The sequence below is a fragment of the Arvicanthis niloticus genome, chromosome 13 (genome assembly GCF_011762505.2).
Source record: "Arvicanthis niloticus isolate mArvNil1 chromosome 13, mArvNil1.pat.X, whole genome shotgun sequence".
Lineage (NCBI taxonomy): Eukaryota > Metazoa > Chordata > Mammalia > Rodentia > Muridae > Arvicanthis > Arvicanthis niloticus.
Genome location: NC_047670.1, coordinates 48,348,016 through 48,370,852, shown reverse-complemented (window position 1 = coordinate 48,370,852; position 22,837 = coordinate 48,348,016). Strand labels below are relative to the sequence as shown.

At 47.2% G+C, this 22,837-nt stretch overlaps 1 protein-coding gene across 3 annotated transcripts in view; it reads left to right on the top strand.

The window, feature by feature from the left end:
• Positions 1 to 35: 35 nt before the first annotated feature.
• The window catches only part of Trappc9 (trafficking protein particle complex subunit 9), a 458,815-nt gene continuing 436,013 nt past the window's right edge, over positions 36 to 22,837 (top strand). The window contains exons 1-5 of one of the 3 annotated variants that reach the window (XM_076911449.1): positions 36 to 267; positions 3,159 to 3,751; positions 9,320 to 9,465; positions 10,990 to 11,118; positions 18,761 to 18,787. In XM_076911449.1, the coding sequence (XP_076767564.1) occupies positions 3,168 to 3,751; positions 9,320 to 9,465; positions 10,990 to 11,118; positions 18,761 to 18,787 (886 nt within the window). In that variant the 5' untranslated portion in view covers positions 36 to 267; positions 3,159 to 3,167. Of the gene's footprint in view, positions 268 to 3,158; positions 3,752 to 5,847; positions 5,955 to 9,319; positions 9,466 to 10,989; positions 11,119 to 18,760; positions 18,788 to 22,837 lie in introns of those variants that run through there. The other 2 variants (XM_076911450.1, XM_076911451.1) reach the window with 2 other exon arrangements.

Genomic DNA, 22,837 nt, shown 5'->3' with positions numbered 1-22,837 from the left:
CCTTCTCTTTCCACTAGTCTTCCTCCACTCCAGAGTCTTCCAGTACCACCCTTCCTTCCTTCGCCTCCTCTCGCTTATCCCTCCTCCCTCGTCTCCGCCTCCCTCTCAGGCGCCAGGTCTTCGGGAAAACCCGGGCCAGATCTTAGGCCGGAACGCGACTTGCGCACGCGCAGGAGCTGCGCCGGTCGGCCGGTGCTTCGGAGGTTCCAGGCTGCTCAGTCCCGCTGCCCTCCAGGCCTCGGCTCCTGTTTGGGGCCGCTGCGCTGTGTAAGTGCCCGGCTAGGGCCGCGCGTTGGGGTTCCTGGCCGGAGGGGCTGGCTGATGGCTTAGCCCGGTCTGCACCTGCCTGGGTCCCCTGCTTGTCCGGGTCCCCTGCCTACCCATGTTCCCCCTGCTTGCCGGGTCCTCTCCCTGTCAGGTCCCCTTGTCTGCCCAGGTCCCCTGCCCGGCCGGGGACAGCCTGCTACCCTGTTGCCAGTCGTTTGGCGCCCGCCTACACCTGGGGTGCGGTGTGCGCACCTGAAGGATCTGCGTACACCTGTCTGGGATGGTCTGCACCTGCACCTCCTAGTGGGCCAGGCTGTCTGACTCTAAGTCCCTCCTCTTTTCCGGTTCTGGAACCTGAAATTGGGCTGCACTGTAGGCCTGGCGCCACGCCCCTCGCCAACAGTTCTGCGCCTGGAACGGGGTGCATCATCCCTAGTGGCTCAGTGCCTTAAACCCAGCCCAATTTGATGTTTCCCTGGAATGAGATCTTTGTGCTGTAAACTCTAGTTTGCTTCCAGTGACAGCTTGGGAGAAGTGTCACTTTACACTGACCTTTGATCTCGCCTCTCTGTTACATTCCCCTCTTGTTACATTGTTAAAGAGCTTTCTGGTGTTAGGGGCCTTTAAGGGAGCTGAAACCAGGCTTGGTTGAATTCAGGGAAAAAGTATGAGGCCGACACACCCCCTTAAAAGCAGTGACTTTGCAGAGTTAAGGAGTTACAATTGCTTCCTCATCTGCCTTGTCTGTTATTACCAAACAGTAGCACCAGGGGTATGACGTTGGAAACCTAGAATATTCCTGAAGATTTCCTGGTGAGGTTTGGTTTTCTTTTTAAATTGTTTTAGATGGTAGACTATTAGTGGGTAGTGGGGAGATAATTGTCAAGAAACTTAATCTTAAAAAAAAAAAAGAAAAAGAAAATAGTCAGGCATGGGCAGGAGGATTGCCAGTTCAAGGCCAGCTTGGTCAACTTAGTGAGACTCAGAATCCAAAGAGGGGTGGGAGCAAGGGCTCACTGAGAGAGAACTTTCCTAACGGGTGCAAGATCCTGTTGTGTCCCCAGCACCTGGTTCAGGAGTTCCAGTATTTTCACAGTTTTACAGCTATTCTAGTCCAGATCCATTTCAGAACCACTTTTCATTACTGAGAAAGAAAACCCATACAGTTTAGCAGTCGCTCTTCATTGCTGATCTTTGCGTGGGGTTGGGGAGGGGATGGAGAGTTAGTTGTTAGTAGGTACCGTGTTTCAGTGCAATAAGATGGAAAGTTCTGGAGATGGATGATGGTGACATGGTGCAACACTGACTAGGCTTTGTGCTTTCGGAACTATATGCTTAAAGGTGGCAAATCTTAGGTTCATGTTTTTTTTTGTTTTTTTTTTTTTTTTAACATATTTATTTTTGAGGTACGGTTTCTCTCTCTACATAACCCTAGCTGTCCTAGAACTCACTGTGAACACCAGGCTGGTCTCAGACTCAGAGATCTGCCTGCCTCTTTCTCTCTCTCTCTCTCTTTTTTTTTAAGATTTATTTATTTATTTATTTATTTTATGTATATGAGTACACTATAGGTGTCTTCAGACACACCAGAAGAGGGTGTCAGATCCCATTACAGATGGTTGTGAGCCACCATGTGGTTGCTGGGAGTTGACCTCAGGACCTCCGGAAGAGCAGTCAGTCAGTGCTCTTAACTGCTGAGCCATCTCGCCAGCCCTGCTTTTGCCTCCTGAGTGCTGGAATTAAAGGTGTGCAACTGCCACGCCCAGCTCTTAATATTTTTTGATAGCTCTGTTGAGATCTAGTTCATGCCTAGCTTCTCAGCTCTCTAGCTTCAAAGTATCAGCCAGTGGTTTCCAGGCTGGCAACTGTCGTCAGCCCAGTTTAGTACATTTTTTGTTATGCTGTGTATGTTTTTGTGTCTGTGTAGGGGAATTGCATGTAACTGCAGTGCCCTTAGACTGGGAAGAGGGTCACAAATTCATTGGGATGATGCATAGCTCTGAACAGCCTGGTATAGATGCTGGGTACTGAACTAAGGAACCCCAAGAAGAGCAGTCCTTATCCTTAACTACTGAGCCGTCTCTCCAACTCCTTTGCAATTAAAAAAAAATTTTATTTATTTATTTTTTACAAATATTCTTTTGAGATGGGGAACTCACTATGCTGCTCTAGCTGGCTTGAAACTTACTTGGTAGACTAGGCTAGCTTTGAACTCACAGAGAACTGCCAGCCATTGTCTTCTAAGAGGCTAACGTTAAAGGCATTTTTTTTTTTTTTTTTTTTTTTTTAAGATAAGCTATGACTGTGTAGTCCAGGCTCATTAGGAACTCGTGACCCGACTCTGGCCTCCTGAGAGCCATGCTTGGATCATATTTTGTTATTCTGTAGAGACACCACATCTTCATTAGCAGTTCCACCAGGTCTTGGTTTCCTGAGGAATCCCTCTGTGGTGGCATATCAGGAATTTCTTAGCTACTCTTGCCCATAAACAGCTTGTTTCACTGGTAGATAGATGCCTGGTAGGACTTCTAATCCGAAGTGTGTTAAGTTTACATATTAAACTGAGGGGTCTGACAGAGTAGGGATAGTGATACCGCTGTTCACGAAGAGACTCCTATTTCTTCAAGTCTGGACACTGGGGAAAGTGTCACTAATGCCGGTCTATTTGCTCCATGGTTAGTTTCAACTCCTGCTTCTCACAAAGGGGATAAGTAGCCTTGTGGGGTTCTGTGTGAATCACTTGTGGCCACCCAGAGTGATAGCCAGGGTTGCCTGTGAGGATACATAGGGGTAGACCAGGAGTGCGACAAGTCTCTGTCCACCACTAATGATGTCAGTGTGAGTTCTGCAAGGCAGAGATGTCTGTCATAGATGCTTTTCTCTTTGGACAGGCCCTCAGGATGAGCGTCCCCGACTATATGCAGTGTGCAGAAGACCACCAGACCCTCCTGGTGGTCGTCCAGGCCGTGGGCATCGTCTCTGAAGAGAACTTCTTCAGAATCTACAAGCGGATCTGCTCGGTGAGCCAGCTCAGTGTGCGCGACTCGCAGCGTGCACTCTTCATCCGCTACCGGCACCACTACCCGCCTGAGAACAACGAGTGGGGCGACTTCCAGACTCACCGCAAGGTGGTGGGCCTCATCACCATCACCGACTGCTTCTCGCCCAAAGACTGGCCACAGACCTTCGAGAAGTTCCACGTGCAGAAGGAGATCTACGGCTCCACGCTCTACGATTCCCGCCTCTTCGTGTTCGGGCTTCAGGGTGACGTGGCTGAGCAGCCGCGCCCAGATGTGGCCTTCTACCCTAACTACGACGACTGTGATTCAGTGGAGAAGCGCATCGAAGATTTCATCGAGTCCCTTTTCATTGTGCTGGAGTCCAAGCGCCTGGATAGAGCCACCGACAAGTCTGGGGACAAGATCCCTCTTCTCTGTGTCCCCTTCGAGAAAAAGGACTTCGTGGGACTAGACACAGATAGCAGGTAAGTATATGTAGGAATGGTTGGCCTAGAAGGAGGGGCTTGGCACCTCCTTACAAAGCAGGCAAAAATGCTGCAAGAGCCTGCTGCAGCAAGGGTAGCTCAAATATGGTCCACTGGCCACTAAAGAAGAGGAGTCCCTTAGGGGTCAGCACATGCACTCCTGGGTGTCACAAATCCCCTGGTAGGAAAGATCCTCCAGCTATCACTGCCTGTGAAACCAGACTATCATGAGCTGGGGTGAGCTGTGTGTGTGTAAAACATACAGCACAAACTGGAAAAAAAAAAAGAACATAAAACAGATCAGGAATAGTTTTTGAATTGCTCTATGTTAGATTGAAAACAATGTTAACATTTATTTCAACTGTTTTTATTTTATTATTTGATTTTTGAGACATGTATCAGGTAGCCCAGGTTGACCTCCAACTCTTTATGTATCTGAGTTCCTCCTGCTTTCACCTCCCAAGTGCCAACAGCATTATAGGCGAGAACCACCATACCCAGCCTGTTTTAATGCTGTGCCGGGAATCCTGCATGCTAGATAAGCACTTTGCCAACGGAGTCACTTCCATAGCGCTGTTTCTACTTTGTAACAGTTGGCAGCTGGAGCAGGGCTTGGTGGCTCACACCTGTAACCCCAGCTCTCAGGTGGCTGAGGTTTTGGGAGTTTAAGACAAGACTAGGCAACATAGTAAGTTTGAGGTGGTTCTGAGCTACATCACCCCCCCCCCCCCCAAACACCACCACCACAAACAAGCTAAAGCAAACTATGTGGCAGCTAGACACTTGAATTAGCCTCTGTGGTTAGTATTTCCTCTGTTAGTTCTGCTCCAGTGCACAGATGAGATGCTGAGTTTGGGCTCTGGGAGTAGAGCCTAGTTCTCTGACTCCCAGACCAGGCATTCTGCAGGTACCAGGTGTCTTCTTTATCTTAGAGTTGCAGGAGGTCAGAAACACCATCCTGGCACCCCCAAAGACCCGCCTATATATGTGGAAGTGTCTCCATGCTCTGCATTCCAAGATGGAGCAGGACCAAGACTGTGGGTTTTGTCTCTAGCCATGTTCCCTGCATTTCCTTGGCTCACCATTAGGGACTTATTCTTCAGGCCATTTCTTGTGTTCATAGCCCACTGCCTATCTCACCATCTTGCCACTGGATGCCAGCAGAGAAGATGAGATAGATGCAAGCTCAGATGGCAGCCTTTGCCAAGAGGGGTTCCCTTTCCATAGGGAGAGCTCTGTGCAGCTGCGCCACTTGAAGGTGTGATGCTCTCAGGCTGGAGCCCAAAGAATTGAGTCTGTCCTGCTTCCTCTGTGGAATTCAGATCATGATCTCCAGTGAGGCTCAAATGACAGAATGTGCCTGCTGCAGAGTGGGTGCTGCAAAGTAGTATGCTTCTGGAATTACCTAGGGTCACATAGCAACTTTCTGCTTGGTGGTGAGTCGGACACAAAAATGTCATGGAATTGAGCATAGGCCAAGGGCTGCCCTCGGGGATGGAAGCAAAGAGTGGCCCTGTCACACGGCCTGTGATGTTTGGGGAGGTCTGAGAGGAATCTTTGTGTCTCACCTGAACTGAAGCTTTTGGTGTGTCTTGGGCCTACTCTCCTTCACGTTTGCAGCAGGCCTGTAACTTCCTGGCCTGGCTTTCTAGAAGGAAGGGTTGGAAAGCCAGATAGCTGCAGAATCAGAGCTGATCTCCAGACATGCTCACTCTAAAGCCCCTACTCAGGTAGACTTCCGGTTTGAGTGAGGTAATGGTGCCAGGAAACCACAGTCCAGCCCATCCAGCTGTCTCCATCACAATTCCATAGTCTGTATTCTGAGATGCTCTGGAGCCAGGACAGAGCCTCACACTTGCCTGCACCTCCTGGTAGCATGCACACATGTCCAGAGGGAAATGGCATGGTGTCCATACCATGAGGGGAAGTGTCTAGACACATGGTCAGTTTGGATTTGTCCCAGTAGCAATAAGCTGGTTGTACCCACAGAGCAAACCCTCCTCTTAGCATTGGGTAAGCATGGACCCAAGTCCCACACTTACACAGGAGAGTCACCAGGGGTCTGGTACATGTAGTGTGTAGCTCTCAGAGTTATTTTTGTTCCTGTATGTTTCTAATTTTGCTTGTCCCTCTTTCTTTTCTTTCTTCCTTTCTTTTGTTTTCTATCATACCGCCCTGTGAGTATGTTGTTGGGTCTGAAAAGGTAGGCTGTGAACACGCCACCGAGAAAGTGGCTAGTTCCCTCATGTGCTCTTTCCGTTGCCGCCATTGCTTCGAAAGCCAACACCGCTGCCTAGTTCCCTGTGTGTTCTGAGCAGTCCTTTAATTGTTAATTTCTTTCTTTTAGATTTTAGTTTCCTCAGCCCCTAACCCATTGGTGTTTGATGTTTGTCAAAAATACTTGCTCCAGAGACCTTTCTGGTCTTTAGTATTTGGTGACAAATGAGCCTTTACTAACTCCTTTTTGTTTTGAGGGTGTGAGACGCTGGTTCATCGGGTGGCTGCAGAGGTTTTCATGGGGTTACTTTAACCTGGGACACCAAGAGTGCAGCCCCGCTTGACCCTAGGCTTGGAAGTGAGTGAGGCATGCAGTGCGTGACTGCGGCTGTGGGATGTGCATGGTGGTGGGGTTGCAGGTCAGACATGTGGGGAGCGGAGCTGCTGTGGGGAGCTGCCTGCCTTCTCTGTTTGCTTTTCCTCGAGGGGTCCATTCCCTATTCCTTTTTTTTTTCTGCAGTGTCTCCCCAGAAAGGTCAGAGGTCATTCTAAGTGGACATCAGTCTCTCTCTTTAAGAGGGCTCAAGGATGCCTTTTCTAAGATGGAGAAGGCAGTGATCTTTCCAATAGCTACTTTGTTGAGTCTTAAGCATGTGAAAACCCATGTTACTGACCACTATTCCCCCTCTGCCTGCAGACCTCTGCCCAGGCTTTCCCAGGTGGGGTTTCCTCCCTGATACAGGCAGGAAAGCTCACTCCACACCAGGGGAGGCTGCTGGCATGTCACTCATCTGCGTCACAGACCCCTCAGCATCTGAAGTCAGTCTTCCAGGATGATCTTTGGCTGACCTAGTCCCCACTGTGCCCCCCTGGTTCACCTGATTGGAGGGCAAGGGTCTTGTTCTGCATCCTGCTGCTATGGACACTGCCTCCGAGCCTCCATGTACTGCCAATGCTTTCATATTTCATTTACTTTGTTTCCATGGAGATAGGCTGGACTTGCTGAGAGGTTCCCTCCCATTCTAGGGCCTGAGAGCAAAAGGAAATTATTGCCACAAGCTCAGGGAGTTGGGGCCATGCTGTAGGGAAACAGAAGGGGTCCTACTAGGTTTGCAGAGCCTTTCTGTCACTCACTAGGTCCTGCATTTATTCTTGTGACAATAGCTTGTCCTGGGCTTTCCTTTTTCTCATCTGCTTACTCTAGCAGGCTTGTCACAGAGACCTTTGGAAATGTTATGTCCTAGCCTGTCTTCTGGGTTTCCCTTGTGAGGGACAAGGACCCTCCTTGGTGTCCCTTGAAAAAGAAATTGCCTTTCTTAGTGAAGACTCCCTAGAAGTAGTGCAGCACACAGCTCTGAGCACTTTCTGTGTGTCAGGCCAGTCCTGCTGTGTGTCTAGAACCTTAGAAACAGATGAGCTGATCTGAGGAGCTCTTTGGAAGCTGGGAATGGGAAGAACCCCAATAGCAGGATATGAGGTATATGGGCTCTTGGGGCAGTTGGCATGTACGCTAAAGGTGTTGCATATGTGGAGAGTTGTCTGTCTAGATTGTAAAAAGCCTGCCGTGGCCAGATATGAGTGACATGAGCTCTGGTAGTGGATTGTAGGCGGAGCTTGTGTGGAGTAGTTTCCGAGACTGTAGTGGCAGGAAATAGGCAGGGCCATCCTCAAAGGAAGGGCCCCAGCAGGGGCAGGATGGGATTGCCAGCTAATGTCCTGTCCTTTCTGTGAACCCAAATGGAAGATTGGGTTGGGAGTCTGAAGAGCGTGGTGATACAGGAGTGGGACAGGAGTTCCTGTGATCGTAGTAACTCCTAGGGAGAAGGCAGTGTGAGCTATTGTCCTGCCTGAGTATTCCCAGGCTCAGTGCTCTCTGGAGAAGGAGGAGGGCTGGTGAAGCCAGCACAGCTATCTCTCAACCACCCCCCTACCTGTGTACCTCACATTGCCAACCGTATCCAAGGTAGGGGTGGCAGGCTGGCCTACTTTTGTAGAGTCAGCATTTGTTAAGCATTGAATTGGGCCAGCATCATAGAGTTAGTGGGTGATGTAGACTGGTCAAACCTCTCTACTTAGTCTGCTTCATAATGCTTGAACTTAAAGTAGGCCAGTTTTGGAGTCTTAAACACCCCCTTTCCCCCAAAAAAAACCAAACCCCAAAAAACCAACCTCCCCTTCTAAGTGCCCAAGCTCTACCATAAGCTCAGAATTCCTTGGTAGTGAGGTGGTACCAACCCTGCCCAAGAGACACAGTATCTGCTCCCCCCTGCCCTCCCCCCACAGGACACTCCAGCAAGGACATGGCAGGAACAATCAAACATGACACTTTTGTACTTCCCTTTCTTTGTGGTGCACCATGTGTGTGAATGCCGGTGGAGGGAGAAGACAATGTTGGACCCCCTGGAGCTGGAGTTACAGACTATTGTGTGATACCATGTGGGTGCTGGCAACTGAATGAAGGTCATCTGGAAAAGTAGAAAGTGCTCAGCCATCTCCAGCCCCCAGAGTGATTCCCCCCCCTTTCAGGTAGTGAGGCCAGGCCCAAGGCAGTGCTACTTATTAGCAGGGCCATCCTGGTGCAGCCCTGTGACCAGGGAATAGGCTAGCAAAAGCTGAGGCATCTCCTCTGCACCTTTGTGCAGGGATGCCTTAGTTCTAATAGCATTGAGTATAGAGTATATCTAAGTAGTCTGAGAGCCAGGAGAGACTGATGGAGTTGGACCAGACATCGTCTCACTTCCTGTCAGGATCTGCCAGAGCCTTTGATTCAGTCAGGACCGTACCCACTCCTCTATGGCTCATTCTTGAGAAGAATTGCTTCCGATGAATGCAGCTGATGTTTGCTCTGGTAAAAGAACCGCACCTTTGCAGCTGGTCGATATTCAAAGGGTTGGTAGTGTTTTCAGAGGGTAAGCCTGGTCCGTGTCGCGCGCTGGTCCACAGCACATCTTTGGCAATGTTCGAACAGCCCCAGTCAGATAGCTGGCCAGTGACATGCAACATCTCTTTCTATGGCGCAATCCTAGGGCTGACTTATTTAAAAGCTGAGACGTACGCTCTGTGATAATGTTGAAATTGGAGCCATCTGAGAAGAAGGCTCCTGCTGTAGCAGTGTCTGCGTAGGGAGCAGGAGTCCCAGCTACTTTATAAAAACCACAGGGCAGCACAGCTTTGAGGCCAGAACCCCTGCAGCTCATGTGACTGGCAATGACTGCTGCTGGCTTCCAACCTTAGAGCCTGACACCAGCTTCTTGGCTATTTGTTAGTGGTAGAAGCCTGCATCATGCTCAGCCCTGAGCCAGACGAGGGGGCAGCAGTAACAAGGCATCTCCTTTGAATGTTATCTTCCAGACACTACAAGAAGCGGTGCCAAGGACGCATGCGGAAGCACGTGGGGGACTTGTGCCTCCAGGCTGGGATGCTGCAGGACGCCCTGGTACACTACCACATGTCTGTGGAGCTCCTGCGTTCAGTGAATGACTTCCTGTGGCTAGGGGGTAAGACTTTCTGGCCAGATGGGTCGATAAGTGGACGTGTCCACTGGTATTTGAATCTGAGGAAACAGCACAAAGGAAGGCGAGGGAGGGGAAGCAGGCAGTGCCTGCTGATTGCTTTGTGGGGTCATTTCCCTGACATATCTGCTGCTTACTCTGCATCCAGCCTGCCCTGCACCCTCTGAAGGAGGCGTGTGTTTTCTTCTGCCTGTCCTCTTGGCCTCTGCTGTGGCTGCCATTGCCCATGCCCTTGCATATCACTCTAGTGCTTATTCTTGCACACATTAGAGACCATGGAGATGTAGCCCCCAGTGAGAGAATAGAATGTACACATTCAATGTACACATTCTTAAGGGTTACCTTAAGAAAGAGATCGGTTCACATGTGTCTGCTGCTATTCCAGATGGCACAGACACATGTACGGTATGGGGGAAGGTAGTTTGGTCCTACCTTGGAGGTATTACATTTTGTTTTGTTTTGTTTTTCTCTCTGTAGCCCTGACTGTCCTGGAATTCACTCTGTAGACCAGGCTGGCCTCGAACTCAGAGATCCATCTGCCTCTGCCTCCCAGATGCTGGGATTAAACGCGTGCGCCACCACCACCCTGCTTAGAGCTATTGGTTTTAAGCCCCTCCTCCCTTCCCTCCCTTCCCTCCATCTCTCCCTCCCTCCACCCCTTCTTCCTTCCCTCGCTTCCTTTCCTCTCTTCTTTCTTCCCCCCCCTTCACTCCTCTGTCTAGGATGGAGCCTTGCTTGCTAGCCAAGCACTCTGTCACCACTGTGCACACCCACAGCCCTACTGTTAAATGCTTCTAACCCAGCATACTTCCTGCCCCACAGCTCTGCACCACAGCCTGACACAGCACCTGCGATATACTGTGTGTAAAACTGCTCCTCTGGCATGGCTGACGAGATGACTTAGTGGATAAAGGCGCCTGCTGCCAAGCCTGATGACCTGACTTCAATTCTCAGCACCCACAGAGTGGAAGAGGAGACCTAAATCTCCTAAGTTGCCCTCTGACTTTGGCATGCACACTATGGCACATGCCCTCATTCCATCCTATTAAATAAGCAAATGTAACAAACCAAACAAAAGAACCCTAAACATGATGATCCCATGAACAAATGAGAAAATGAAACTTTCCCTGCGTATTCAGGCCATCAGTGAAGCTCTGAGCCTTGCTAGCCTCTTGTGTTGCCTGCCCTGATGTGGCCTGTAGAAGGCGGGTGGCATGTCTCTGTGTGCTACAAAACTAGTGATTTTTCTTTTCTATGGGACATGCTCTCACTCTAGCCTGTAACTTACTATGTAACCCAGGCCAGCTTTGAGTTCACAGAGACCTACTTGCTTCTTCCTCTGCCTCCCCAGTGCTGGGATTAAAGCATGCACCACCATGCCCAGCTAGATTTTAATTGTAAACTTTGTTTTTGGGAAATTGGCATTTTCAGATAAGCTGGCTGTTTTAGTCATTCTGAGCCCCTGCAGGGTGACTTTACCAATCATCTTCGCTTCTCTTAACCACCCAGCTGCCCTGGAAGGGCTGTGTTCAGCTTCCGTCATTTACCATTATCCTGGAGGAACTGGTGGCAAGACTGGGACTCGGAGACTCCAAGGCAGCTCACTTCCCTCGGAAGCAGCCAACAGACACCGGCCAGGTAAGCTTGCCTTTCTCCAGCCTGCACCTACTGCAGTCTCCGAGGAGAGGAGCAGCCCCTGTGCTGTCTTTTCCTGTTCATTAGGCCTGATGAGTGTTTCTAGGTAGGTGGATTCTATGCAGTCTCGGAGGACCACATTTTCTTCTGGCTTATCAGCCTGACTGGTACAGGGAGGGGTTAAATACAGTGACCACCACTGCGCTCTAGGTCCTTGTTGAAATTCCCATGGGAGATTGGACTTTGGTACCCATGTAATGGGTGACATTGGCTCCCTGGAGTCAGTTTTAACTGCAGATGCAGGGACCAGGGATACTTCTTGTTTCATTAAAAATCACCTAGCTAGTTAATCTTGTTTTTCCAGTTATTGGTTCCAGTGACAAGTGGAAGACTTTTCTAGATGAGGAGACCCACAAATGCTTAGTGAACTCTTGTTCCCAGTGCATGACTGGTCACGTTTCGGTGGCTGGGCAATGATGAGCAACACCTGAGTCAAAGCCAAGGCTACTTTATGGTCTGTGAGACTTTTAGAAAACCTCAGTGAAGAGTAAGCCACATTTTCTCTTCAATGGGGACAATGTAGTATCATTGACAAACACAGCTCTTACTCAAAAGGGAAGGGGGTGGTTTGTTTTTTCATTTAATTTATTTAATTTATTATTGTTATTATGTTTTGAGGTAAGGTTTCTCTGTGTAGTCCTGGCTGTCCTGGAACTCGAGCTGTAGAGCAGGCTGCCCTTAAACTCAGAGATATACCTGCCTCTGCCTCCCGAGTTCTAGGATCCAAGGCGTGCGCCACTATGCCTGGTCCGAAGGAGACAGTTTATTCTGAACCAGATATGAGTAATTATAGGCCAGGAACATGGAGTTGGCTTATCCCAAGTGACATTTTCCTCCTATGGACATAGTTACACAAGCTCTTTATAGTCACAGAACCAAAGATAGCCATAAATGAGTGAACTCATCAAAAATATTGGTGGTGGGGTTATCAGTTTGGGGGATACAACAAAGCAGGGACATCTCTGCAATAGGTCTCAGTTTCTGTCTGATGACATTCATAGCTTTAGGGTTGGTGGAAGGTAGAGTTCTGCTAAATTAATACATTACAAGATAGTCACAAGAATGTTGGCTCAGAGGTGGCAAGGAATGGCTGTTAAGGTGCTAAAGGCAGCCCAAGATAGTTTTGGTTCTTGATCTGTCACAATCAAACTCTACAGTCATGGAAGTAGTCATTTGGTCAGTCTGTGAACTCTTACATGGAGGCATGGCTTTCTCAGGAAACTTCAGTCCCCAGTAGTGGGTGCATCAGAAGGGGAGTCAGAGTGATTCAGTCATCACCTACTGTAGAGCATGCAGAAGATGCTAGGTATACTAGGTTCTGCAGGCCATGCTCAGATGAAGGCATGTGAATCTCAAGGGCCCTTTATGCTTGTCTGCCAGAAGCCCTTGGTGGCATCTCCATTATCAGAGTAGAAAGGGAGCTGTCTGAGAGCCGATGCTGAGAGTAGGGAGGAATCTGCTCTGGCCTTCTGGGTTTTGATCTCCCTCAGATGCTGGGTTATGTGCTGGGTATAGCTGCAGGCCCTGCTATGAGACCACAGCCAATGGAGTCTCACTTCTAGTCTGCTCCCAGGTTGTCAGTGTGCTGCCCCCTACCCCTGCTGTGACTGAGAAGCCTGAAAGCTTTTAGGGTAACAATGTAACTAACAGGTTCATCTTGTTTCCTTGCTGGGTGTGAACAGAGGAAACTAAAGCAACAGAAGCACTGGTCCATGTCTCAGGAGAGATATCTTCATTTAGCTTTGCTTTGGGTGAAAATGTTGGAACTTTTCATTGTTGAACACAGCCTGTATCTTAAAATACTCAGGTGACAGCTGGAAGGTGGGGAGGTCACAGAGACTGACTACTGTAGAAGCGGAGTGGCCTTCTGCTCATTGCAGGCTGGATCAGGGGACAGATGCACCATCTTCTTTCAGATTCTAATCTCTAGAGCAGCTGGTGTGTAGTGTCAGCCTTGCGTTACTGCAGACAAGCCAAGCATTTAGCATCCTCCCTTACATTTCATGAGTGAACACCCAGCTCTCCTCTTGAGCCACAGAAGAGCAGAAACCCAGATGCATGTAACATTTTGTTAGATGTGATTGGGACCAAGTCGTTTAATCTCAAGGGGCTGAGTCAGGGGGAGTCCAAGGCCTGCTTGAGCTACATAGTGAGTTCTAGGCTAGTCTGGGCTATACAGTAAGAACATATTATAAAAGATATTGAAGGGCTAGAAATATGGCCCAGTGGGTAAAGGCATTTGTCACCCGGTCTCATGGCCTGAGTTTGATCCATGTGGGAGAGAAGAAAACTGACTGTCACAGTTGTCCTCTGACCACCATACACACACACACACACACACACACACACACACACACACACACACACTAAAAGGGGCTGGGAAGATGGTTTAGTGAGTACAAACGTGTTTTCTAAACATAAGAAACAGCACTGGGTGGCAGAGACAAGTACTCTTACCTATTTTCCCTACTTGCTGTAACAATATACTCTGACACTGACAAAATGTAGGGGAAAAGGTTTTATTTTAATTAATAATTACAGGAGGCAGTTCATGTGGGGAGGGAGTCACAGTCACGTGATATTTATAATCAAGGAGCAGAGAGGAAGGACCACGTATGGTCAGTTCACTTTCCCTGTCTGTATACCCCAAGTCCCACATCAGTTAACATAATCAAGACAGTGCTCTCAGGCATGCCTGGCCAGCAACTTATCTCATAGGTGGTTCTAGGTTCTATCATGTCTGCAGCACCACCATACAGTTCCCTAGAACTCACTGGCCAGCCAGCCTAAAGAAAGGATGAGTTTCAGGTTCAGTGAGGGACTCTGTCTGAGGGAATAGAGTGGACCATGGTAGGGGAAGGCTGAGGCAGCTGTCAGTATCACTGCTTTTATGATGATTAGCAAGTAATAACAGGAATGTATGACACTTCTATTTTTTTAAAGAATTATTTATTTTATATATATGAGTACACTGCAGCTGTCTTCAGACACACACTAGAAGAGGGCATCAGATCCTGTTACAGGTGGTTGTGAGCCACCATGTGGTTGCTGGGAGTTGAACTCAGGATCTCTAGAAGAGCAGTCAGTGCTCTTAACTGCTGAGCCATCTCTCCAGCCTGATACTTCAATTTTTTAAGATTTATTTTCACTGTGTGTGTGTGTGTGTGTGTGTGTGTGTGTGTGTATCTGTCTGACTGTCATGAGTGTGTGCAGGGGCCTGCAGGTGCCAGAAGACAATGTTGGATCACTGGGAGCTAGAGTGACAGGCAGATGTGGTGGCTGGGAAATGAACCATGTCTTCTGCAGTCGTGTAAGAGTTTCTGACCACAAGCTGCTTCTCCAGGCCCCAGGAATTCAGCTGAACACTTTCAGACCTAACAGACCCTGGCTGAACAGTTTTCAAGTACAGTTCCTCAGAAAAGGCGGGGGAGGGGATTTCTTTCTCTCTTTAAAAAATTTTTTTTTTAAATTTAAAAAAAGTTTTAAAAATTTTTGTGTTTTTTTTCCCCCTTAAATTATCCTTTTAATCTGTCTTTCAAGCTTAGCTTCAGGCTACTCACAAGTGGGGACACATTTATTCTGAAGATTTGTATGTGGCCTCTAAGTCTATAACTAAAGGATAAAATGTAGTTTTGTTAAAAAATTAGGGCTGGAAAGCCAGATATGATTCCAGGCTCCCATCATCAGAGCATCTGGGAGCTGGATTCCAGAGGCTTAGGAATTGAAGGTCAGCCTTAGCTACATAGTGTATTTGAGGCCAGCCTGGACTACATGAGGTCCTGTCTTAAAAAAAAAAAAAGATAGAGATTGTAGCCCACTTGTAGAGTTCTTCCCCAGGACAGTAAGAGGACCTGGATCCCTTATCTAGGACCAAAAAAAAAAAAAATGTATAGAACATTTTACTTTCAACCAGAAGAAAGTGCTTATCATTGGCTTTTAAAGGTTTCTTAATTATGGTGGCCTCTACTTTTCCTTCTCTCTGAACTTGGTAATATTACTTATCATTAAATTGATCAAAACAGGCCTGAGGTGTGGCTTGATGGTGGAACACCTGGTTCTCATCCCTAGCACCAGCATGGGTTGGTGGGGGCTGGCATGACAAATGGTCCAAAGCCAGGCCGGGGTGATGCATGCCTTTAGTCCCAGCACTTGGGAGGCAGAGGTGGGTGGATATCTGAGTTTTGAGGCCAGCCTGGTCTACAGAGGGAGTTCCAGGACAGCCAGAGCTAAGCAGAGAAACACTATGTGGAAAAAAAAAAAAAAGGAAAAAAAAAAAAAAAAGAAAAAGAAAAGAAATGGTCCACATATCTACCAGCACTCCTCAGCCCCAGGCAGGGCTTTACAGCTCCCAATGGGAACGTTTGAGGGTTGGAGTGAGTACTCTTTTTTAAGGGACAGAGACATGTCACCCAGTGATTGAATAGCAGGGTTAGGGTGTGAACTGAGTTGGCTTCTTACAGAACACCTGCCTGTCACCATGAACTCTTTTTCAGTGACCTGAGCTTAAGGAGGTATCTGGGGAGACAGGACAGACTGATGTAGACTGAAGTCATGTTTTTTTTTTCCCACAGATTTATTTGTTTATTTATTTATGAGACAGGGTACTACTGTGTAGTCTTGGCTGACCTGGAGCTTGAGATAGAGACTAGGCTGGCCTTGAATTTGTGATGATCCAATCTTCCTGCTTTTGTCTCCAAGTGCTGGGATTATGTATGGGTGTGTACCACCATGCTCAGCTAATTTTTTAAAAAAGGGTTTGTTTATTTATGTGTATGTTGTGAGCTGCCATGTGATTGCTGGGAATTGAACTCAGAACCTCTGGAAGAACAGCCTGTGTTCTTAACCACTGAATCATTTCTTCAGCCCCCATATTTTTCTTTGTGATTGTTTATGTATCTACTCACATGTTTGAGGGTATCTTTGGAGGTTAGAAGAGAGTGTTAGAACAGTTGTAAGGTGGATGTGGGTGTTGGGAATTAAACTCTCCTCCTCTGCAAGAGCAATAACTGTTCTTAACCACCGAGCCATCTTTCCTGCCTCCTCCCTCAGCTGCCTTTGGGAAAAATACAGAGATTCAGAGATCAGGAGAAAGTTTGGCAACTGGCTGTCAGAAGGACCAGTTCTGAGACCCGTTCCTGTTCTTAGATGGTCCTCTGTGAGCCTGTCTTTTGTTGACATCTGAGCGTCACACATAGCTGTTGAACAGTGACGCCTTCGCCTTCCATGAATCTGACCAGTGCCTATGCCAGCTGAGCTTTGCCTGTGGCCTGCAGACTCTGGGGGATTCTTGCAGGATGTTCCATAGGTGGCGCTGTTGCACTTACTTATTATTAGTTTTAAGGCTTTATTATTTTTATTTTTGCACAAGAGGACCCAAACCAGGCTCCTTGAATACAATTTCTTCATCTGATGCCTCAGACTAGCCCCCAGTACATATCTGGAAAAAGCCTTCTGGTTCTATGTTATTTTTCTTTTCTTGTCAGCTCAGAGAAGGGATTGCAGTTATGCTGTCAGAGCAACCATGAAACTGGACTTTCTCTTGAGCATTAGGTAATGGTTAGCCATGATGTCACAGCTCTGCAGCACCTTACAGATGAGAAGAAGGCTGCCTGCCTGCTCTTAAATCTCCACTTTATGCTTATTAGCAAGCACCATCTCGGGTCGGGAGGAGATCCTGGCTTCCAGGTCAGCTGGATGGCTATGTGGAGGTGTTAATATTCAGCTTTATGCATTAGGTGTGTTATTGAACTTTAGGTCTGGCCACCCATGCTCAATAAGGCAGTCAGAGCCAAATTAAAAGTGGGAAGCAGAAAAAGAAGATTTGTTCCATGTGGAACAAGGGATGAGAGTCTTGTGTAGCCCAGGCTGGCCTTGAACTTGATCCTGCTTTTCTCTTCCACCCCTATTACTGAGATTGCAGGCACGCACCATCGTGCTGGGTGTTAGCACCATCACTCTATAACGTTTGACTTCTAAGGAACTGACATAGGAAGAAATAGCTCTGTGAAGAAAGATCCAGTTAAGAAGTAAGAGAAGAGCTAGGCCTGGAGCACAGGTTTGTAACCTTGGGGTTTATAATTATGGAGGAGGCTGAGGCAGGAGGCTGGCAAGTTCAAACTTCAAGGGCTTCCTGGTAACTGTGCAAGATAAAATTTGGTCTCAAAAATAAAATTAAAAGGATGAAGACCTTTACCTACTCTCTCTTGACTTGTTTTCTTCCTGGGTGTTTTTTTCTTTACCCTTGTACTTAAAAATGTCTTCTAGCTTAGTATGGTGGCATATGCTTTTGATCCCAGCACCTGGAAGACAGTGGCCGTGGGATTTCTCTGACCTCTGACCTCTGAGTGTGTGTGTTTATATGCAAAGATAAAAAGATTACTATACATATCATAGGTGCAGGCCGTAGCACCCTAATCATGGAGTTCATTCTTTACACAGACAGTTGAGCAGATAAGCTGTTGAGTAACAGGGGTCTCCGTTTTAAAATCTAAAACTGTTTAGAAATGACAACAGCTAATGATGAACACGAGTCTTGGGCCCAGGAGCTCATGGGGTGTTCTTTGCTGTGATGGGAAATTACCTTCTGCAGAGAAGACTGCTTGGTCCTCACTGACATCTCGGTAGTTTAACAAATGAGGAAGACTTTCCAGCTTCTAGACAATAGTGGAGCTAATTGTTTCATGAGTAAACTCACGCTCCTTTCTCCCCTTTTTATCTTCTTCCTCCTTTATTTATTTTTTAATGTGTGTGTGTGTGTGTGTGTGTGTGTGTGTGTGTGTGTGTACTGTGTGCATGCAAGTGCTCTCAGAGGCCGGAAGAGGCCAGAAGGTCCCCTAGAGCTGGAGCTGCAGGCAGGTATAAGCTGCATAGTGTGGGTGGCAGGACCTGAATCTTGGTTTTCTGCAAGAGCAACAGCCCTAACTGCTGAGCTATCTTTCCAGCTTCCACTGTCCACTTTGAGACAGGATCATGGCTATTCCATTCTGGTCTCAAACTTACTATGTAGCCAAGGATGATCTTGACCTCCTGATTGTCTGTTCTGAGTGCTGGAATTTCTGACATGTGTCACCATGCCCAGTTTATGTAGTGCTAGGTATTGACCCGAGAGAGAGAGAGAGAGAGAGAGAGAGAGAGAGAGAGAGAGAGAGAGAGAGAGAGAGAGAGATATTGATCTGGAAGAGAGTATTAATATATTACTATATTTCTTTCTGAGACCTTTGATACTTTAGTCTAGAATGCTCACATATATTTGGAAAAAAATTCTTATTATTGGTTTATTGGTGAAATGAGGGTTTCTGAAACTTGTTTAAGGAGTGTGAGGAGCCTGTGCTTAGAGAGTAGGAAGGGAAGATGTAAAGGGGCACTTTCCTCTTTGTTCAATACAGGATTAACAGGAGATCTGTTCTCCCCATGGAACCAGAAAAGCATGGTGCCTGCCAGGCTCTTCTCCCTAGCTGCTTTATGGTAGCTGCTAGTGTCTCAGGCTTATGAGGGTGTATGCAAACTGTAAAATGTGTTCTGTTAGTTGTCTTTAAAAGTGGTTTTATTTTCCAAATAAAAGACCGTAATCTGTTCTTTCTTCCAGGGGCGCAAGAAGTTCTCATTGACCCAGGTACATGATCTCTGTGCTTAGTTTCTTTTGGTTATTATCATTATTTTTTTTTTTAAGTGCTTGTTTTCATGGTGTTGTGAATGAATGGTTCTGGTTTCTGGATTGTGGTCTTTGGAACATTCTGATTTAAGTAACTTTAAATCAGAACTGTGACAAACCTGATTATTGTTTGGTCCTTGTTTGATGGGGCACCCTACTGCTTCCTGTTGTCTGGTGAAGAGGAGCAATTTCCCCCTAGCATGGTGAACTGAATGATTGGAGAATCCTGTCTTGAATCCTCTGAATGCACTGAGCATGCCTATGCAGATGATTTGAATCCCTTCGTGGTAATGACTTTGCTCTCAGTCTATGGCCTATGTTCCTTTCCACAGTGATTTGAATTTCCTATTGCATTTTTTTTATAGACTATTATTATTGTTAGCGAGACAGATCTTGCTATGTAGCCCAGGCTGGTCTTGTGTTAGTGGCAGTCCTCCTGCCTCAGCTTCCTAATATGTGAGCCACCAGGCTTGTGTGTTCCTAAGAAAGCTCTCATTTTTTTTCTTTTTCACAGTGTTGGGGCTTTCTTTCCCATCTTAATTTTCTGTCATTAACCCATCAGAAACTCGTTTTGTTACAGTGCTTAGTTATTTCATGATGAGCTTGATTACTTTTGGCTTAATTAGAAACAGTGGCCAAGTAGGTAACAATGCTGCAGCGGACACCATCCTTCGAAGAATACCAACCAGGCAGTCGTGTTTCCTTGAGCTTCGCACCCAAGCTGGCTGCTTTCATCTGCTGTGTGTCTAAATTCGAAGTGGAGGCACTTTCAGCACATTCGTCTGATTCAAGGCCTGTCTCTACAGTGCTGGCTACATTTCTCAGAACAGTTTGTGGAAAGTGTAGAGGACCCAGATGCTGATAATGTTTTGTTTGCTTTCTGAAGAAAAATCAACACAAGGGCAGGGGTTCTTGTGACAGGAGCCAGGGACTTTCTGTAAGTGTGAAAGTTAGGTTGACAAGCCAGGAATGGTGGCACATACCTGTCATTAGCACTCAGGAAGCTGAGGAAGGAGCCAGCTTGAGCTATATATCAACACCCTGTCTCAAAACCAAAAACATACCTCCTCTCAAATGCAAACAACCAACCAACCTACCTGGGGATGGGAGAGATGGCTCAGTGGTTAAGTATGCTTCCTATTCTTGCAGAGGAACCGAATTTGGTTCCTAGAAACTATGTTCGATTAACTCACAAATGCCCGTGACTCCAGCTCAGAGGAGTCTGAAACCTACTTCTAGACAATGCTGGCACTTGCCTGCACACATGCACACACCCACGCAACAAACACACACATATGCACGGAACCGAGGCAAAACAAACATGCCAACCAAGAATGAAATAAATGTTGAATGCATTGCTATTACTGAGCCCAGACTGGTTAGTGGAGCCTCATATGAAATGCTGAATTCCATTGTGTCAACCATACTTATGGGAGAAGTCGATGGAGACAAACCAGATTGACTTCCAGAAGCCAAACTTCTGTTGAGGTAGGGAGGGATGTGTTTGTCATTTGTGAAAATGTTGAGAGTAAGATTTTGCAGCTGAGTCTGCAGAGCCCGGAGCAGGTGGTGGCTGGGATCTGAGCATGGAGTTCTTCACATTTCATGTAGGACCATGTCAGAGCCTGTGGTCAGGAAAGCCACCAGCAGAGGATGCAGCTGCCACTAGGCAGTGCCACTGGAGGGCATCTTTGCAGCCATCATAAGTGAGACCAGCATGGCTGGACTCACCAAGGGACACAGGCAGGAAGCTGAGGCTCTTCTAATCCCATGCCCAGCCCTCCCCTCACCAGGATAGCCCAAAGCCTGCACCTTCGTGTCTTTAGTAGGAGTCTTTAGACAGGACAGAGCCTGGCCGTATTTTACTTTGGCCCTCTTCTGCAGTTCAGATCCTGGCAGCTCATGGGGTAGTGCTCTGGGAAGGAGGGGGTCAGTGCCAGTCCACTGAGACCCTTTCAGAGGTGAAACCGTTGTCCTGCCCTCCAGAGAAGCCACTTTGATAGACCACCACAGAGTGCAGCCACTTGCACTTGCATTTGATCATCTAGTGGAGAGAGGTTTGGCTTCCCCCGAGGAAGCTAGCTGGACATCTTTGTGCTTCCTTTGGCTCTAGGTGCTTGCCTCACTGCTGATTAAGAACAGAGGGCCTCCTCCCTCCCCAGTGGCAGACAGACTTCGAAACTCTTGTTCTATGCTGTAAACGCAACTGTTCCTTTCTCAGACCCTCTTTCTTGCTCTGAACATTGTATGTACATCTGAGTACCTCCTTGAAATGAAGCCTTTGGCTAATTTCATTCTGCTGTCTTGCTTTCCCACTTTGCTGCTGAGGTTAGTGACAAAGACTTGCAATTCGAGCTCAGGTGAGAGAGAACACTGTTTAATTTTTAAAAGCAGCTTCAAAACAAGTCTACAGCTAAGCACAGCAGGCCATGGTAGGTAGGACTTTCATCTCCCCAACAAGAAGGTCCTGCACCCTCTGTAGTCACAGCTGCCAATTCCTTCTTTCCCCTGTTTTCCCCAGCTCCCAAAGCAGTAATTTACTTTCTCACTCCAGGCTGGCCTACTGTGTTCCATCTTTTATTTTATAAAGTGCTCTTTTGGGACTTCTTTGACTTAATGTTTTTAAAGTCTGTTTTTGTAGCACGTCTCAGGACTTCATGTCAGTACAGTGTGTTATACAGGCCTGTCAACACGCCATGTTTTGTTTCTCTAGTCTGTCAGCTCACGCACCCCTTGCATGAATCTACTCTTTGGCTCTTAGGAACAGGGTTGCTATGAGCATCGTGGGGATTTTTGTGTGTACCTGTTTTAAATTCTCTTATGTGTTCATAAATCTGGGGAGTGGAATGGCCAGGTCAGACAGTCATCTAATGTCTATCTTCTTGAAAAACTACCAGATATTTCTCTAGAGCAGCCACACCACTCATGCATGCAAGTTTGTCCCTCTGTGTCTGCCACACACTGCAGGTGTTACCTTTCTGATTGCTGATGGGTAAGCAGTGGTGCCTCACTGCTGTTGGGACTCAAGGTTGTGGGGTTTCTCTTACAGTTAATGAGCACCTTTTCAGAGTACACTGGACACTGGCGTACTTGCTCTGGGAAAGAGCTGCTCTCAACTGCCAATTATTGAGCTACAGCAGTTCTTTCTGTGTTCTAGGTACACGTCGCTTGTCAGAGCCATGGCTAGCAAAATCTTGGATGCGCGCAGTGCTATTTTGCCTTGCGGCAGTCGAGTGAGAACAAGGTGTTCCCAAGGCCGGTCTCAGTACAGCCTTGACAGGGCTGTCTGCTATTAACCACACAGGGGGCAGATCAGGCGGCAGTGCCTGTGATCTGCTGTCAGCAGCTTGGAGGACGGCAGAAACTTCCCAAAGCCCACACTGAACCTTTTTACCAGTTGGAGCAGAGGAGATTCATTAGTTAGATCTGACAAGAGACGAGAACTATTGATTTCTTGGCTCAATTAAGATATTCTTTCTTGGGTTAAAGTGTGTCGCATCCTATAGCAAAACAGAGGCGTGTCTGTGGGTCCAGGGTTGGGGAGCCATGTGTCGGTGTATTTCAGTCTTTTTTTTCAGAGCATTTCTGTAGCTTCTCAGATGGTCTGCCTTTAGGATTCTATTTAAAAGGCATCCCTGGGTCTAGTGCAGTTTGACCAAGTTCATCCTGGCTTATATATGGAACTCCAATCTGCAGAAAAGAGTTTACATTGTCCCATTGAGCTTGTTGAGCCTGGGGCTTTCTAGGCCTTCCTTGTCTATAGGGTTGGTGGGGTTGGCTCTCAGATATGGTTCTCTTTATTTCTTTGTAATGGAATTAGAGCCTTTGAAAGGGGCTGGCTAGCATGTTATATGAACTTCCCAAGGAGCAGGATATGTCTCTGACTTGTGTCTTCAGTTTAGGAGAGCTTAGCTACATGCTTATTAAGATTTTTTTAAACTAGGCATTTATTTACTTCTTTACGATTATTTCAAGGGTTATGTATGTAGTTTTAAACATGTCTTATTGTCA